Raw genomic sequence first — 18,150 nt, forward strand, 5'->3', positions numbered from 1 at the left:
GGCTATAAGTAGAAAACACAGTACCTGCCCTCTTAGTAGCTGCAGTTCATTCAAGATCTTCACTTTAATTTAAACCCACATTTTGACTGCAGATGAATACCAGTTAAACTGCACAGGCAGTATACTCTGTCTCGCTTTCTCTCTTCATCCCTCTCCTCCTCTTCCGCTTGGCCCCCTCATCCTTTGTCTCCTGTGGTCCATGTCCCTTGGTCTATTTTTAGCTGGCTGGTGGAGGAATCCTTTATTTTTAGTAAGGATATCAATAGTCTACAGCACACTCTGACCTCAGGGCATGATCGTGTGTGTGTGTGTGTGTGTGTGTGTGTGTGTGTGTGTGTGTGTAAAGAGAGAGAGAGAGAGAGAAAGAGAAGGGGGGAGGAGGGAGGGTGAGAAGGAGAGATTAAGGCGAAATAAGAGAACAGAGAGAGATAGAGATAGAGGAAGAGGAGGCAGCAGTGAAGAAGTGAAATTATATCATGTCAAAGTGACAATGAATGATGGACTGTACACACGACTCCGGGTACTTTAAAATACCTTATTAGGTGTGAAACTGTTGGTTAGAAAACATCACAGACTATAAAAAAGCAAAACTTGTCATCACAAGAATCAATAGGAAACCCATTAAATCCTTTTATCTTTAAATTGGGATCTAATGTTTTGAAAATCATACAATTAAAATGTGAGAAAACTCTCACTTTCACTGCCTGAACACCATTATCAGTGAACATATACGTGTAAACAGATAGTATTATTGATGCAGAGGCTAGGACAAGATAAGACACGATACTCACATCAAAAGACAACAGTGGGTGGTATATCAAAGAGATGACAGCAACAATAATATATTTGACAATTAATCCACAGAGAATGACATAAAACAATGCATTAAAGCATTTACGGTGCAGCACTGACAGAAAAGACAAAGAGAAGAAGAGAGATGAAGGCCAGATAGAGAGGAAGAGAGGGAGGTAGAGAGGGAGATGGGAAGTTGATGAGATTTTAATGTGAAGGTCAACTTGTTATAACTCAGATCTCTATGGGGATATTAGTCCCATCATGATGCTGGAGGGGTTGGAGGGGGAGGAAGGAGGGGAGGAGGTGGGCAGGGCAGAAGGTTGGAGGAGGTGGAGTGCGAGCCTGCTTCAGAAGAGGAGGAGGAAGTGAAAATGAGATGCCTGAGAGGTGGTTTTGCTGGTTCGACAACTACAGTATCACAGTAAATAGAGGGGTCAGCATCTTCTGGGTGTGTGTGTGTGTGTGTGTGTGTGTGTGTGTGTGTGCACATGCTTGAGATTGCACTTTTGAGTGCAAGTATGTGTGAAAGTGAGGGAGAGGGAGTGAGCGTGACAGAGAGGCGTGAGAAGGAGACAAAGCGAGAGGCTCTTCTGCATGTTTGTTTCTCAGCAGCTTCGCACAAAATCACACAATGAAACACTTCACTTGTTCTCGTTTCATGATTTATTTCAGTAAGTTTATTTCAACATTCTTTTTCCAGCAGATAAAAACAGAAGTTAACTAACAGATACATAAATGCATACATTATCTATTGTATTATATATTATTGATTGTGTTGCCTATTGTTATTGTGTGTTGTCACATTTGACCTCAAGTCAAACTGAGCTAAGGCGATCAGATGAAATGCCCTTTTACAGTTGGCCACTATTAAAGGGACACACACATGCGCACTTAAAGCAAATGCTCCTCTGAATGATGGTGTGAAATAACCAGCTGGTTTGTGAGATAAGAGCACTGAAATGGGATTATTAAATTGTATATTTGCAGGCACTTGCCCTGCAGATAGTGTTTAATGACAGTGCTGCTATTATTTTTCCATGTATTGAACAGTCCCAGTGAGCCTCACTTTTAATTACGCCTAATCAATGCTGGGAGTACGTCATTACACAGCAAAAAGCTTCATGGTATACACCACGGAAATAATACTTGTATCTGTACAAGCTTCTTGAAAACATTATTAAGAGGCATATTTTCTAAGATTGCAAATACATATTTTAGTGTTGTATGATGTCATTAAGGAGCACAGATACTGTATATTGCAATGCGGATAGGCCCGCAGCTTGCTCAAGAATATTAGAGAAAAAAAATCATGTGAATAAAAAATGATGCAGCCCAAACTGTGGCAGTGATGTGAGGACTTCCTACCAGTGACAATAGAGCCAGGCAGAGTGGGCATGAGCTGGAGGGAGGCAGCACTGCAGCCTACATTAACTGTCACATTGTGCCTGGTCCATTGTTTCAGCATCACTGTGGTTGATCTGAGGTCACCGGTGTGACGTTAAACTGAGAGTTCAGGCCAGGCCAGAGGAACCTGACTGAGCTCTTCCACAGGATGCCAGTCTAATAAATAAAAAAGGCTACTCGCTCAGTTTGCATCATCAAAGTGTCAACACTCTCTCTCTCTCTCTCTCTCTCTCTCTCTCTCACACACACACACACACACACACACACACACACACACACACACACACACACACACACACACACACACACACACACACACACACACACACACACACACACACACACACACACACACACACACACACACAGAGATAGATATTTAGAAAGACACAATATAGTGCTTCTGATGCTGAATTCCTGTACTGTGTATGAATGTATTTGACCTGCTAAGAAACATTTTTGTATTTGTGTGTATGAACTGTAAAATGATTAAAAAGTGACCTGTTTTGCCTGCTATCTGGCCTGTATGAGAAAAACCTGACTAGTAATTGTTTTGTAAAATACAGCTTCTCAATATACAAGATGATTCTAATCAGAGTAACAAAATCTTTTTTAAATAAATTGGTTGTAAAGTTACACTGGTATATTTCCTTGTATAATCTACAACGCTGGAAAACTAGTGTGTCAAAGCAAATCATTCTAAAACACTGCATGCAAGAGATTTATTTCTCAAGTTCATACTACAGTACTCTTAAATCAAATTAAGGGATGTCTTCCAAAAAAACTCTAAGATGGAAACCTAAAGCATAATACTGGCTTTGTTTGCATTGCTGCAACATATTCTGTGACTATCAATCAATATAATACATGCATCAAAGAGAGTGCATGAAAATAAAGGTGTCTTGGCATTTTCATGTAAACGTCAGAATTTGGTTATGAGAGGTGTCTTTAATACTTGCTGCTAGCTCTCATGTTCAAATTCTTTGTTATAAAACTACTATTAGGGGGATTACCAGGGTATTTTGGGTACCCTCAGAGGAAATGTTTGCAAGTGTGGGAGCCATTTTTAAACAGCGGTGAGAGGCGAGGGGGCAAAGTCTGGGTTTTGGAAGGTGAAGCCCTGGAAGTCTTCCAGGTTGATGGCTGCTAGTATATCCGGGTCAGAGGGAGTGAGAGCTGGTGGAGCTGCTGTGAAGAACTTGTCGAAGTTTTCACCTTTTCTCCCACCCTGATGAAGAAAAAGAGAAGATTAGTATGCACATCCACACATTTGTGATTATTACTGATTGCATAGACACCCTCATCCTCCTCCTGAAAAAAGACATAAGAGAAGCCAAATTATAAAAAGACTCCACCTACGTATCTCTTTTTCTCACCCACACCCTTGTTTTCTCTCGAAAGAGCTCTCTACCACACCTACTGCAGGAAGGAAGCTGCTCACGTCTCCTTTCCTGCTCCTTGACAGCCATTGTGCTGGATGACATGAATCTCATTTGGCTAATGGGCCTGGCCTCTAACCCCTGAGCATACTCAGCTCACTCAAGGCACACCTCACCATTGGCCAGCGGGCCGCAAAGTGGCGTTTGGCAGGCTAATGATGACATATATTTGCATATGGGAGGAGTAGGCAGGACCCTAAGGTCAGGGGGTTCTGTATGTTATAACTGGACTGTCTGATCCTCAAAGCCCATCTCTAGAAACCAGCAGAGGTGATGAAAGAGAGAAACGAGAGGGGAATAGGGGAGAGGGAGGAAGGGAGGGAGGGACAAGGCCATTTGAACAGAGAGAAGAAGAGGGGATGAAATGGCAAACACAATGAGGATGGCAGAGAGAGGAAGGATTCAGAGAAATGAGGGAAAGCGTGGGAGTTTGAGAGAGAGGAGACAGATGGAAGAAAGTGACAGCTTCAATATCTTAAAAGTGTCTTTGGAGAGACAGAGACAGAGAAAAAAGAGGAAGGAAGAGAGGAAAGAAAGAAAGAAAGAAAGAAAGAAAGAAAGAAAGAAAGAAAGAAAGAAAGAAGAGTCTATAGTCCATCTGTTCAACTGACAGTTCTGGGTTTGAAGGGCGCTGGGATCTCCAGTCTCTCCAGACGGTCCCAGTCAATCCAGCAGAAGAACGGATGCTCCCTGATTTCTCTCTCTCCATCCTGTCCTCCACCCAGACGCTTGGCCGGGTGCTTCGTCAGGAGCTTGGGAAAGAGTGAAGAAAAAGGAGGGAAACATTGGAAAAAGAAAAGAAAAATATTGTGGTAATCATGGGATACAGGTGAATTATACCCGCTCTGCTTTTCTTACTCAACAATGTGCATGGCATGCTTGAAATATTATTTAAATGTATTTTAAATGTTATATGAGGTAATTTTATTTCCTTTTTGTGATTTACATTTAGGTATATTGATTGTGTGGGTGTGTTAAATAAGAAGATTGATATTATTCTTGTATAAGTCTGCTAAGTATGAAGCTAGAGCCAGCAGCTAAGCTTAGCATAAAGACTGGAAACAGGGGGAAACAGCTAGCTTGACTCTGTCCAAAGGTTACAAAATTTGCCTATTAGCATTTCTAAAGCTCACTAATTAAAATATTGTATCTTGTTTGTTTAACTCAGGCAAAAACCAAGGTGTGAAAATGACTATTTTTGATTTTAAGGGAGTTCAGGTGCAGGAGTATTTCATGGCAACACAATTTCAGGAAATCACTGCACCCAGGCCAAGAAGAAGTCTGGCACAAACCCCCCCTGTAAAACCACAAATTGTGTACTGTAAAATGTACTGTACTATTGTCTGTATATTAAACAAACAAGATACAATGTGTTAATTACTGAGCTTTAGAGATGCTGAAAGGAGGATTCATTTTTACCTTCAGACAGAGTCAGGCTAGCTGTTTCCCCCTGTTCAAAGTCTTTACGCTAAGCTAAGCTAATGGCTGCTGGCTGCTAGCTTCATTTTCAACAAAAAGTTATCAATCTTCGTCCAGCTGGGAGGAGGCCTTGGGAAGACCCAGGACTACTGTAGGTGGAGAGATTATATCTCCACCCTGGCCTGTCTCTTGGTAATACCCAGTCAGAGCTGGTTAATGTGGCTCGGGAAAGGGAAGTTTTGGGTCCCTTGCTGGAGCTATAAGCGGCGACGATGGGTGGATGGATCAATCTTCTCATCTAACTCCGACAACACAGCAAATAAGCATATTTCCTAACATATTGAACTATTCCTTTGAGTAGTCAATAATGGTTAAGCTTTGGTGTATTTATTTAAATATATTTTAGAAAGTAATTGAATTACATTTTTCTGATTTACATGTGCATTGATCTTAATTGTCTGTGTGCAAACAGTTATATGAGTGAGAAAAATGGCATCTTACTCCCTTGCAGATAGCGACAGCTTCACGAGAGAGATTTTTCGGGTATACCACACTCTGTTCCATGATGGACTGAAACAGCTCATCCTCGTCAATACCATCAAATGGTGGCTGGAAGGAAAAGACAGAGAGAGAAGAAGAAAAAAAGAGAGAGTAACCACGAGGACCTGTGAGCAAATATATTGAAATTAAAGTTCTTTTGAAAGTCTTTTGAAGTGATTACAAAGGACAAGCACTGGAGGGTTAAGCGTCTGTGCATAGAGCTCTATTGTTAGGATTAAGCTGAGTGTTACCTGTCCTGCCAGCATTTCATACAGCAGTACTCCATAGGACCACCAGTCCACTGCTTTATCATAGGGCTGATATGCCACAATCTGAAAAGGATGGAGAGAACAGGAGAGGAGATAAAAGGGGAAGAATGGCAGTGCAGAGATAAGGAAGTAGACAGAAGACAGGGAGAGTGAGCGAAAGCGCAGCATGCAGCTATCAGAGACAGCCCGAGTGAAAAGCAATGGGAGAGGAAAGTATGGTATTAGAGAGGATAAATGTATGAATGTGCTCAGAAATAATCAACACATGATTTTGGATTTGTGTGTTGCATGGGAACAATTCCCCAGCCCCTGGGGAAATATATTGTATCTCTTCCAAAATGGCAGATGCAGGAGAATCAATGTTTACATAAGAGAGTCGATACCCAGGGGTACCATAGCAAGGATTACAATATCAAAGACGTATCAAAGACAGTCACATCTTCTCTTTCTCTTTCTACTGGGTCTGTTCACTACAAGGCCATAAACCAGACAGTGGATATCTCCTTCACTCTTTCTCTGAATTGTATTTGTTAATGATTACTTAACACACAAACGCACACACACACACACACACACACACACACACACACACACACACACACACACACACACATTTCAAACAATTTGTACGGTAAACATTATACAGCATACAGTTATGATATTTTGCATTTCAAAAGGGTGTCAAGCAAAATCCCCTCCACTGTTTTCAGGCTAAAATTTGCATCCTCGTCAATTAAATCCTTTTGAGATGAATTTTCAGTGGTTTGTGTTACTCTCACGGGAATTAATCGCCTTAAGTCAATCGCAGTAAGAGAAAGTAAAACTGGTAATACAAGGTCTCCGAAGGACAATCGTGACGTTCTCTGAGCACAAGCACACACCACTGCTAATTGAATCATGTGAAGTTAATTATTCAAAAATGCTGACAAGGTCAGAGAGGACAGAGGAGATGAGAGGAGTTGCAGGGAAACAACTTTCCGTCTCGCAGCACTGCAAAACAGGTCAAGCAACTGAATAGGGGAGGACAGGGGTGAAACGAGGGGAAATTAGGGATCTAAGGAGCAAATGAGGGAAATTCAGGAGTTGGAGTCTTGACCACGAAGTGAGAGGCGGGTTTGGTGTACCTCGGGGGCGATGTAGTCAGGAGTGCCGCAGAAAGTGTGCGTGGTGTCACCCTCTAACATGCCCTCCCTGCACATCCCGAAGTCAGCTATCTTTATGTGGCCCTCGCTGTCAAGCAGCACATTATCCAGCTTCAGATCCCTAAAAAAGGAGGAGACAGATCACACAGGTATGAATCATTTTGATAGATAACATCTTTATAACAGTCATTAGCCACAAAAGACATGATAAATCTGTGTCATGTCTGTGTGCTGCAGTGACAGCGCCAAACCAGGCCATGTTAGATGAGCAGCCCACTTCTCTACCTGTAGATGATGCCTTTGCTGTGAAGGAAGAAGAGGCCGACTGCTATCTCTGCTGCATAAAACCTGCAGGGAGAAAGAAAAAGGGGTGTGTGTGTTTGTGGGGGGGGGGATGTCTCACTACTGGTTGCTTTATCTTTTGAAAAATTGTTTTAAGCAAGAAAAGATAGAAGGGAGCTCAAGAGGGTGATGAAAGGGAGAGAAAATAGATTAAAGGCAGAAAAATGAAGAAAGAGAGCTGGATATGAGCAACAGGGTGAGAATAAGTTTTAGATGATTGATCAAAGAATATTGATTAGATGAACAGCCAGGGGGAGGGAAAATATAGATGAAAAGATGAGATTGGTGGGAGGAGAAAGTCGGGAGAAAGAGAAGAGGGCTGGTACTTGAGTTGATGACTTTTTATGAGTCACCAGGTATAATGACCAAATCTAAGAGATGAGTGTGTATGTAAAGGAACAGAGGATAAAAGAAAGAAAATGAGAAGCTGTAGATGAGGACTGTAATTAAAGGTGAAAGAAAGGAGCTTTTTGACTACATACGCTGCATGAGGCTCTTTGAACTTGCCGACTATCTGAATGTGAAACATCAGGTCTCCTCCGTTGACGTATTCCATTACATAATACAGACGGTCCTGCAGAAAAAAAACACACACGCCCACACACACACACACACACACACACACACACACACACACACATGGACACACACATACACTCCATACTTAATCACCTCTCTTGTCCAAATTAAAAAGCAATCTGTTAAAACCTCCTTCAGGACCAAGGACCCTTGTTAAAGAAAGCAAACTAATTATTTCATTTATTAATCGAAAATCTCAGGCAGCCTTTGCTGAAACAACTCCTGGGAGGACTACGCAGCCAACATGTCAGGTAGGTTTATGGACAATTTAATGAAAGTTTATGGGTTCATTTAGGACCCTGTATACTCTTCTACACACACAGACCAACCAACAGTCTATGAGACCAACACACACCTCGGTCTGGAAGGCGCAGTAGAGTGATGTGAGGAAGTGAGGGCGAGAGGAAAGCGCCAGAACCCTCCTCTCCACCAGGGCGCTCTCCATGTCTTCGTCCTGGTAGAGAACGTCTTTCTTCAACACCTTCACGGCGAACAGACGCTCGCTGCCTCGCTCCTCTGCCAGCAGCACCTGCACGAAGACAGCGAGAGAAGAGAAAGTTTTTGTAACAACAAAGAACAAGAACAACAAGAATTTGAAAGCAGCTAGTGCACGACTTAAACCTTCAGGCCCATAAATAAACACAATGTTTATTTATAGAAAACACTACACCCACTGTCTGCTAAAATAGCATTTTTTTATTCCATATTCACTTGTTCCAAACTTTTCATTAAATTAAAGGCCCATAAATAAACACAATGCTTATTTATAGAAAACACTACACCCACTGCCTGCTTAAAGAGCATTTTTAAATTTTAAATTCCGTAAACACAGTTAACAGAACAGCACTCTTTGCGTCAAAGTATTAAATGCATCTCTCATTAAAGCTTCACTTCTAGCTTTAGATAGAATTATGCATATACTGTAATACTGCCAGTACTGAACATTTTTAGGTCATTGTGTTATCAGTGACATGATGCTCTAGTTAGGAGGAAACTAGTTCTGCTGTTTTAATAAGAATGATGTGCTTTTGAGGCAGATTTGCAATATTTTATGCATGAAATCATATGTCATGCTAAGCCAGGACTTGTTTAAAGTGTCTAGTATTAAAATAATGCATGTACTGGTAAGAACGTTATCACATTATATGAACAGATGCTTAAGCAAGTTCAGTACTGTGCACACTTACCCGACATGGTGAACTAACTGAGGCAATGTTTAATTAAAGCTGCTCTACACCTGAAGATTTCAAGACATATTAATGTCATAATGAAAAAGCAAAGCAGAGTTTTTATCAGACATTAAAAACACATTCAGCGACTATTTCTTCAATCCTGCGAAACTGGCTGCTAGTGGGTTGCTCTGAAAGCTAATGATGCTATAATTTTCTACAATGAGAGCCACATGACCCAGGTTTTACTGTGGTCCGTGGGAAAGATATGGTCAAGAGCACTGGAAAAGTGCTGACAACAACACTGCTTAAAATTGTAATTGCCACTGGCTAGTGGGGATCTCATTTTACTTTCAAATAGTTGAATAGTAGCGAAAATTACATGGTGTCATTTTTCAGAAATCAATGTGACTACACAAAGGTGCTTGTGTAGAAGGCTGTGTGTGTGTGTGTGTGTGTGTATATGTGTGTGTGTGTGTGTGTGCAGTGCCGTTGATAAACTGAGTCACCGAGTGATCTCGTCTCCTGCACTTTCCCGTGGTCTTAAACTAACTTAAACTTAAACTAGCATAAAAAATGGGACTTATACCTCTTTAGAATATTACAAATCTTACTACCACAATCACATGTACTTTTCCCTCTTTTCCGGTCTTGTTATCCCACTTCCTTTTGGTCATCGTGTCACTTTCCAAAGCACAGAAATCTTCTCCTTTTCCTCTCTATCTTAGTTTCACTCTCCCTCACTCGGCAGCCCCGGGGTATGTGTCTCCTTTTCTTGGGTCGTTTTTTTTTTTCTCACATCTTATGTAAGTCGAGTCTATTTCTCCTGTCCTCTGTAGACTCTCCTCTGACAGTTATGAAACAGCACAGGGGGATTTCAGAGGAGGAAGAAGGACTCAAAACTCCACTCTCTTCATTATGTCTCATCTACTGGGGAATTAAAGAGAAAATGGAGAGCAGAGGCTCCCTTGAAATGAACACCTCCAGGAGGACTGTGTGGCATGTAGGAAGCCAGTCAGCCTGAGCTCACGACTGCTGACAACACAAAAGAAGCTAAGGGTTAAATTAATCATTTGGCAGCAAAGTAGGAGAGACATTGAGCATGTTAGTAAGAAAGGGTTTTTTCTACAAAGAAATTCCACCCAGGAGCTGCTGTATGAAATGCCACTTTAAGGTCAAGTCCATCAATATTATTTAAAGCCAGGAATAATCTTTGCTGTTTTCAGCATGAACAGCCTATTTGATATCACCTACAGCTGTTGGATCAGAGGCACTGATTGTATGTAGAGAAGATGACATTTCGTCTCAGTGACTGCTGTGTTTACCTTGCCAAAGCTGCCTTTGCCCAGCACCATAAGGAAGTTGAAGTCAAGGATGCCCACTTTCACTTTGGCAGGGCCTGGGGTGTGGACTGGTGGGCAGGGTGGTACAGGGGTTGGGGACAGGGCCACAGGGAACGGTTCAGGCAGCGAGGCAGGTAGGGCTTGAGGCAAAGAGGGTGTTGTGCCGTCTGGTTGAGGCTCCTGGAGAATCGTAGTAGGAGAGTTGAGAGATGAATGGGTGGATGCAGTCCAGCGTGTGCGCGCACACATGCACACACGCACACACACACACACACACACACACACACACACACACACACACACACACACACACACACACACACACACACAAAACCTGACCAACAAACCAAACTCCTTCCTACCACTAGTTTTGGATTACAGTCAGGCAGAACAATCCTGCGCCCTGGTGGAGACAGAGTGTATTTAGCGACAACACCAGACATAAATCTTCTTCTGTGTTTATTTTCTCAGATAGAATAGGGAGGGACAGTTCAAGATCCTGACCCAGTGTGAGCTGTTGCAGCTGTTTTTTATTTGATGTAGGTAATTATAAGCTGATAAAGGCTGAGGCCTTAGGATAAATGGTCATTAGCATGGAAAAAACATCAAGGACTGCTCCAGTTACATGTTGCTTTTTGTTTAGTCTGGATCAACAGAAGTACATTTCCAGAATAATTGCCTGCGCTAGATGTCCCTCACCTCCCGCTCTCTGTGTGTTGCCGTTCTCAAACTTCCTTCGCTTCAGGAAACAACAACAAACAAGCTAGCAAGCTACACGATGAAAATGGCAAGTTTTGAAGAAAATTTTAGTGATGGTCAAATGAAGCTTCGTGAACCACTGTCTTTATTTTCTGAGCTCACTACATGGCACTCTCTGTTCAAAGAAAAAGGTTAAAGGAATGGCAATTCTCTGTGTTTTCAACCCTTTGTTGAACAGAGAGCACCATCTAGTGAGCTCAGAAAATAAAGACAGTGGTTCGCGAAGCTTCATTTGACCATTACTAGAAAATTTCATTGCAACAAGGCAGGCCTGTTTGGTTCTTTTAGGAACAATTGTAAAGATTTACAATGAATATGTTTACGGCATCTACTCTAACTGGGAAGTTTTGGGACCGATTGGTGAGAATTGCTATGGATGAAATACACACGGCAATACAATGGTAAAAGCAAATTACGTTTAACCATGTATCCAGCTAATTTAAATAGCTCACACTACTGTATTGTGTGAGCAGTTAACTTCATTTAAAATTGTATGTGGTATTTTCTCTTGCAGGGTGCAAATGTTCCACCAAAACAAGTTCCTTCCCAAAACTATTTTGCAGAGCCACAGTTGTTGTTGTGATTGGTTCAAAGAAATGAAAACAACCCAGAGCATTTTTTTCTCCTATCCCAGAATGTACAGTATGTGTGGTGTAGCCAAACCTTACTCTGCAGCACTGTGAAGATAAGCCTGGCAATGCGAGACTACTTTTTGTTCAACATGAGGATCAATGGTTTTTTTTCCCGTCCGTACTGGAGTGAATTTCCTACCTGCAGATCTGGGTCTGGCACAGGGATGTTATAGTACTCTCCCTCATCTTGGGCGAGGAGTTTGAACCAGCCGCTGATAGGACGCCTGAAGATCTCACTCACTCCGAATGACAGCGCTCCCATGAAATCATTCCTGGACGTGCGGTCCCAGTCCCATACCTCCACAGACAGACGCCTGTCCCACTGGTGACCACGCACTGAGCTGGAGAGACAAACAAAAAAACTCAAAATCACTGGGGAGAGTAAGCTCACTGTGTAAGCAACACAACAACGCACAAAGACACAGAAGGTAATCATTGTTTTTCGTATTTTTTCACCTTTGTGACAATTTTCTGATTTATAAGCTGCATGTACTCAGGGAGCATCATTCTTATTTTCTACCCTCTAATCTTTGTTTTTCAGGGTCCCTTTTTGTGACTCAGTAATTCCAATTTCTGGGACATTTTACTGTAATTAAAGCACATTTTGTCTCAGACCCAAGTACATTTTCCACCTTGGATTAAAGTTCACAAGGACTCACAAGGTGAAACTCTCATTCCAGACGGGATTAAGTGTTGAGCGGATGGTCTTGGTCTTCTGTTTGCTGTGGCTCTTCGGGTCTGGAATCAATTTGAGTTTAACATACGGGTCTGACAGGCCGTTTGGATCCATGGGCATCAGGTTACGAGCCTCCCGCACTGAAGAGAAAGTAGAATAAAAGAAAGCACAGAGAGAAAAATCCTTCATTGCCTGTGCAATCCTACTATTTCTTTTAAAACACTTCCCATGATCCAGCTGGTGCCCTCACCTGTGACGTAGACATCCTCCGTCTCTCCTCTGACAGTCAGGTGGATCCTCCCTCTCTTCTCTGTGTGGTCTTGGCCACAGAGACTGGGAACACTGGTCTCACACCGTCGATGGACGTTCATGTCACAACCTTACAGTACAAAGATACACATACGTAGAAAGTATGAACAAACACATGCATAGGTGCCAAAAAACGGTAATTAGATAAATAGCAAGTTAAAAATGATCAGATGTTTCCTATAAATAAAATGTCTATCACAAGGACTGTGAAAAACATGTCTTGTTTTTGTCACTTTAAGCTATTGCATTGACTTATATTTATAGCCCCGGAGACTGCCTAACCCCTAACCTGATCCTAACCTTAAAGGAACAGCTTGACATTTTGAGAAATACACTTATTTGCTTTTTTTGTCAATAGTAAGATCAGAAAACTGATACAACTGTCATGTCTTACCTATAATTATAGCTCTACAGCCAGGAGCTTGTTAGCTTAGCTTAGTATAAAGACTGGAAACAGGGGGAAACAGCTAGCCTGCCTCTGTCTGACGGTAACAAACCAGCAACTCTAAAGCTCACTAATTAACACGCCATATATAATTTGTTTGGTGGGTAAAAAACTGACCAGTTGTGGTTTTACAGGGATTTATGTTTTAAACTATTTCTTCGCCAGGCACTAGTCACTTCCTGGAGTCTCCGCTGGTTGCCAATCACCTCATCTAATTCTCTGCAAGAAAGTGAATAAGAGTATTTCCCAAAATACCCCAAAACATAAACTTAACAAAGTCAACTCTAACTTAACACTAATTTGGTCAGGACCAGCTTTATTTCCCTAGCTGGAAGGCAAGTCCCAACAATGTGCCTGTGTTAACTGATTCACGTCTTCACAACACAAAGTACATGCACAGATTTATTACACATTTGTTATATGTGGTGAAACTCACTGCCACATTTCATGCCCTGGTGTATGAGGCCGTACAGCAGCGAGCCACAGTGGTCGCAGAAGGTGGGACTGGAGTAAGTGTGAACTTTAAATGTGTGCTGACTCTTCAGGTCCTGAAACACAACAGAAACAATCTGCATTGAGAAGACACACACACACACACACACACACACACACACACACACACACACACACACACACACACACACACACACACACACACACACACACACACACACACACACACACATAGACACAGTGTGACCATGGAAGAAACTGTGAACACACACACATTTACACACAAACATGCATGAGTATGATTAGTGGAGAGCTGTTGAGTGGGGTATTCATGCACAAGCCAATTCAATTTCTCCACTGGGAGAGGACATATAAATGAGAGTGCATCTCGGCAAGGCTGTGTGTGAGTGTATGTAGGTGTGTATGTGTGTGTGTGTGTGTGTGTGTGTGTGTGTGTGTGTACTGTGCAGAGAGAGACAAATCATTTTTTATCTCTCTACAGCTCATCAGACCCCACCACCACTCTCCACACATCACCTTCTCCCAAACTTCTTTCCCTCTGAGCCGCTATTGAAAAACACCGTCACCCTCTTTCTCCTGTGTGTGTTCCTTTCACTCTCTCATCCTTTTTTTCACTCAAACACTCACACACTGTTACACACATGTTCCCCTTGACCTAATTTCTGAGGCAGTTTATTTGGCTGACAGAAGAAGAAAAAAGGTTCAGAAACAACAAATCTCCCTGAAATCCTCAAAATGCCACAGAGAGGAAGACTGAGTAGTATGTTGCTCTCTCCCCCTCTAATTCTCCCTCTTATCAGCCCCTCCACCCCTCCACCTGCATCTCCCCCCCACTCTCTATCTTCAACTCGCTGCATCTCTGAGGCCTTGTAAGATGACATCCCATGAGTGCAGACGTCACAGATGTGCGATGCGAAGGATGCACGGATTGACGGATGAGTCATGCACACATGCTCCTGGCACTGAGCGGATGGCTAAATATGATGATGACAGGCTAAATCTTGACTAAAATGAAAAACAAGAAATTGAGAGGAAAAGGAGGAAAACAAAAGTGAAAGTAATGAATACGCTGACACATCTGCTCACTTCTGGTCTGGGGCCCGCCACAGAGCCAGGACAAGTGAAGGTGACAAATTCGTGACATCTTTTGTGGACCACAAAACTGCAAACTAGAAGAAACGCAAGGTAAAATATCCTCAAAAAATGAATCGGTCAAACTGAGAAAATCTGAGAAGATAAAACACTGCGGAAAAAGACAATAACAGCGGGTTTATCATTACCTTGACATTGGAATCCCTGTTTGCCGATGCCCCTAAATGAAAAAGGCACATGGATTAAGACACAAATACAATCGTCTCTACTCCTCTTTAAGGTGAAACATCACGCTTCTGAGACTATTTCCCTGCCATGGAAGAATAGATAATGCTGCCAAGACTGAGATAGTGCTGAGATAGTGTTGCATTCTTCAAACCTGTATTAAGACCAAAACACATGCGGGCACTAGTTGAGAACAAACTCTGTCTCATCAAAAAACAAACACCACTAGCCGTGTTAGAGGCTACCAACGTGATAAACAAAGTCATTATGTGTGAAGTTTGAGTGTCTTTTCTCTCTTTAATTGAATAATTAAAGCCATTGATTGACTAAAGAGTCCACTCAGCGGCTTGCCTGCTCTGAATCAAGTTTTGATTAGAATGGCAGACAAACAAGACACTGCTGAGAGCTACTCCACAATCATACTGGAGAGGCCCAGGGGTTCATAGGAAACTGACCACAATCACTGATCTAAAATCAGTTCACCATCTGGCTGAGTAATAATTAAAGACAGGGTTGCAGAGGGTAATCTGATCCTTGATCAGCATTCAACAGAAGTCTCTGTCTGCAGCAGTCTTTGTGTGTGAGGCCCAGTTCTGCTTTTTGACCAGCAGAGAGCAGTAGAGAGTCAGGAATGGGTTTGGAGAGATTCAACAGTGTTGCTTGCTGGCCAGATATCACAGGGAATTCACTGCATTTTAAATGTAATGCTTTGGAAACGTATGCAATTAATTAAAATGTATTTTTCAATATATATAATATATAATAATAAAAACATTTGAAAAACTCGATAAAACTGACCAGAATACTCAAAAACATGCTGGACTGTTAAAGCATTAACTAAAAATTATAAATAATATATTAAAGATAAATTACAATTCATTTTAAGAGGTCTTTGAAAAAGGCCTTTTTTACTGATGAAGTTTTTTGACATTAATTAATCATGGCTGAATTCCATTTAGCAGCTTCAGTTTCAGGGTCCTGGTATTGTGCATGTTGGCACACTGTCATGGCTGAATGGCACACATGCATACAACAGATCCATTGTAAATGATATTAGTAACATCCATGCTTTTCCTACTATGCTAAGTCAAAATGTCTGCTGTGAAAAAGGCCTGTTGAATCTGTCTCTAGATCAGTTTAAAGAATATCATTGTATGGTCCATTGATTTTATCTTATAACCCTTGAGAACGGCAGGTCACTGACTCCAAACACATTGAACTGTGACAAAAGTGTCACTTTTTTTTCTTCGTCTTTAATTAATCTACCAATCCTCCCCAGGTTGAGAGTTACTGCTCTGACAGCCTGTGTGAAGGAAACGAGTTTTCACCCTGAACTAAGTGCTGCTACTGCAGCCAAGACAGGAGCCAGTTGGAGAAATGTCCTGAAAGCTACCCAGAGGCTGCTGGCACATGCACCGCCCTGCATCCGACATACACCACCACCATATGTCCACACACACACATACACGCACGCACGCACACGCACACACACACACACACACACACACACACACACACACACACACACACACACACACACACACACACACACACACACACACACACACACACACACACACACACACACTAGCTTCACTGGACAGAAAAAGCTCTCTGCATGGTTGTGTGTATGGACATTTTAACATGAACACCTATATGCCTGCATGTCAGAGGTCATACATTTACTCATACTGTACATCAGTATGAGGCACTGGCACTTTATTAAACTATTTCTTTTATTTTCTTTTTGTTTACACTGCCTCCCCAATAGAATATTTTCCCTCTGCATTTAGCTGTAAATACTTAGCAGATTAAGATAAGCGGAAACATATAATCCTTGTCCTGTGAAAACTGTGTATCTCCAAAACATCAACATGAGCAGCTTTGTGACAATGCATTTTTCCAAATTTCTCGTTTTCCATTTTTGGCATTATTTCTCCCATCATTATTAAATGGCTTATATAGCTTAAGAAGTAAAATACTTTTCTAAACTCATAAAGGAGAACTAAATCCTTCAGTTTATCTATAAAAAATAAAAATAAAATCAACAAATTTGGAGATGCGTAGTTTTCACTGGACAGTGACAAGTGTAAACTTCAGCAGTTTAAAAGATAGTTACTGTAGATCTAGCTCTGTAGTCCACTCCACCGATTTTATGTATGATCAGTTTACTCTTTATGAGAAATCGGCCTGTGAAAACAGTTCCATAATGTCTTTTGTGGCTTAGGTGGAGCTTTCCAAAGTCTGAAAAATAACACTAATGGTGGCAGGACCTAATGAAGAATAAAAAGTTAGAATATCTTGTTTTAATCTGTCCTTGGGAGACTTTATGGAAGTGGCGTATTAAAGATCGCCCCATTGCCTACACCACTGCCTGTGTGTGTTTGTGCATTTTTGCATGTACTGTTACTTTCTGCAAGCATTCATAGTAGAAAAAAGCTATTTCCTAATTAAAATCTTGCTTGTGTGCATGCAGCATGTGTCTGCATTTGTGTGCGTACATGAAGTTCCTAAAGTAACTCCTGTATTGTGTGGGCTGCAGTGTGGAGGTGAGGTTATGTGATCAGATCAGGTCAGAGTGGCTACAGAGTGTGGGCTGTTTCTCCAGCTGGCAGCTGAATCTGGTGAAAGAGAGAAAACGTGCAGAGAAAGTCAGTTTCAGATGGAGTAGTGGGATGCCTGAGAAGGCGGTTTATGACCTGCCGGGTTGGTTTCTCTTTAAAAGTGCAGCTGTGTGTGTGTTTGTGTGCTACTGTACCAGATAAAGTCGGTGCAGTGGCTGCAGAAGGTGGGCTGTTTGAAGAAGCGGGCAGTGAACTGGTGGTCTTTAACCTCGACAATCCTCTTGTGTTTGAGCGCTCCCTTCCTCTGGAAAACAGGCACCCTGGGTGGAGGGGAGAGGGGTGAGGGCAGAGGGGAGGGACCGGGGGAGGTTGCCAATGTAGGGGAGGCCAGTGTCAACGGGGAGAGGGAGGGGGAAGGGGAGATCGGGGTCGACATGATGCCTGGAGGATACTGTAGAAAGAAGAGAGGGGGAGGGAGAGGGGGAATGGATGATGAGTGTCAGTACGGAGGGTATAGAGTTGTACAGGCAAAA

At 42.1% G+C, this 18,150-nt stretch overlaps 1 protein-coding gene across 1 annotated transcript; it reads right to left on the minus strand.

Moving 5' to 3' along the window:
- Positions 1-3,154: 3,154 nt before the first annotated feature.
- prkcg (protein kinase C, gamma) lies at positions 3,155-18,053 on the minus strand. The gene is given in 16 exon segments (XM_028580760.1): positions 3,155-3,427; positions 4,250-4,390; positions 5,559-5,666; positions 5,849-5,929; positions 6,991-7,129; positions 7,294-7,356; positions 7,833-7,924; positions 8,285-8,458; positions 10,424-10,581; positions 11,902-12,173; positions 12,492-12,648; positions 12,759-12,887; positions 13,699-13,810; positions 14,823-14,905; positions 15,017-15,048; positions 17,812-18,053. Coding segments are annotated over 16 exon segments (2,145 nt in total). The 3' UTR covers positions 3,155-3,265.
- Between the last annotated feature and the right edge of the window lie 97 nt (positions 18,054-18,150).

Source organism: Perca flavescens, chromosome 6, assembly GCF_004354835.1.
Source record: "Perca flavescens isolate YP-PL-M2 chromosome 6, PFLA_1.0, whole genome shotgun sequence".
Lineage (NCBI taxonomy): Eukaryota > Metazoa > Chordata > Actinopteri > Perciformes > Percidae > Perca > Perca flavescens.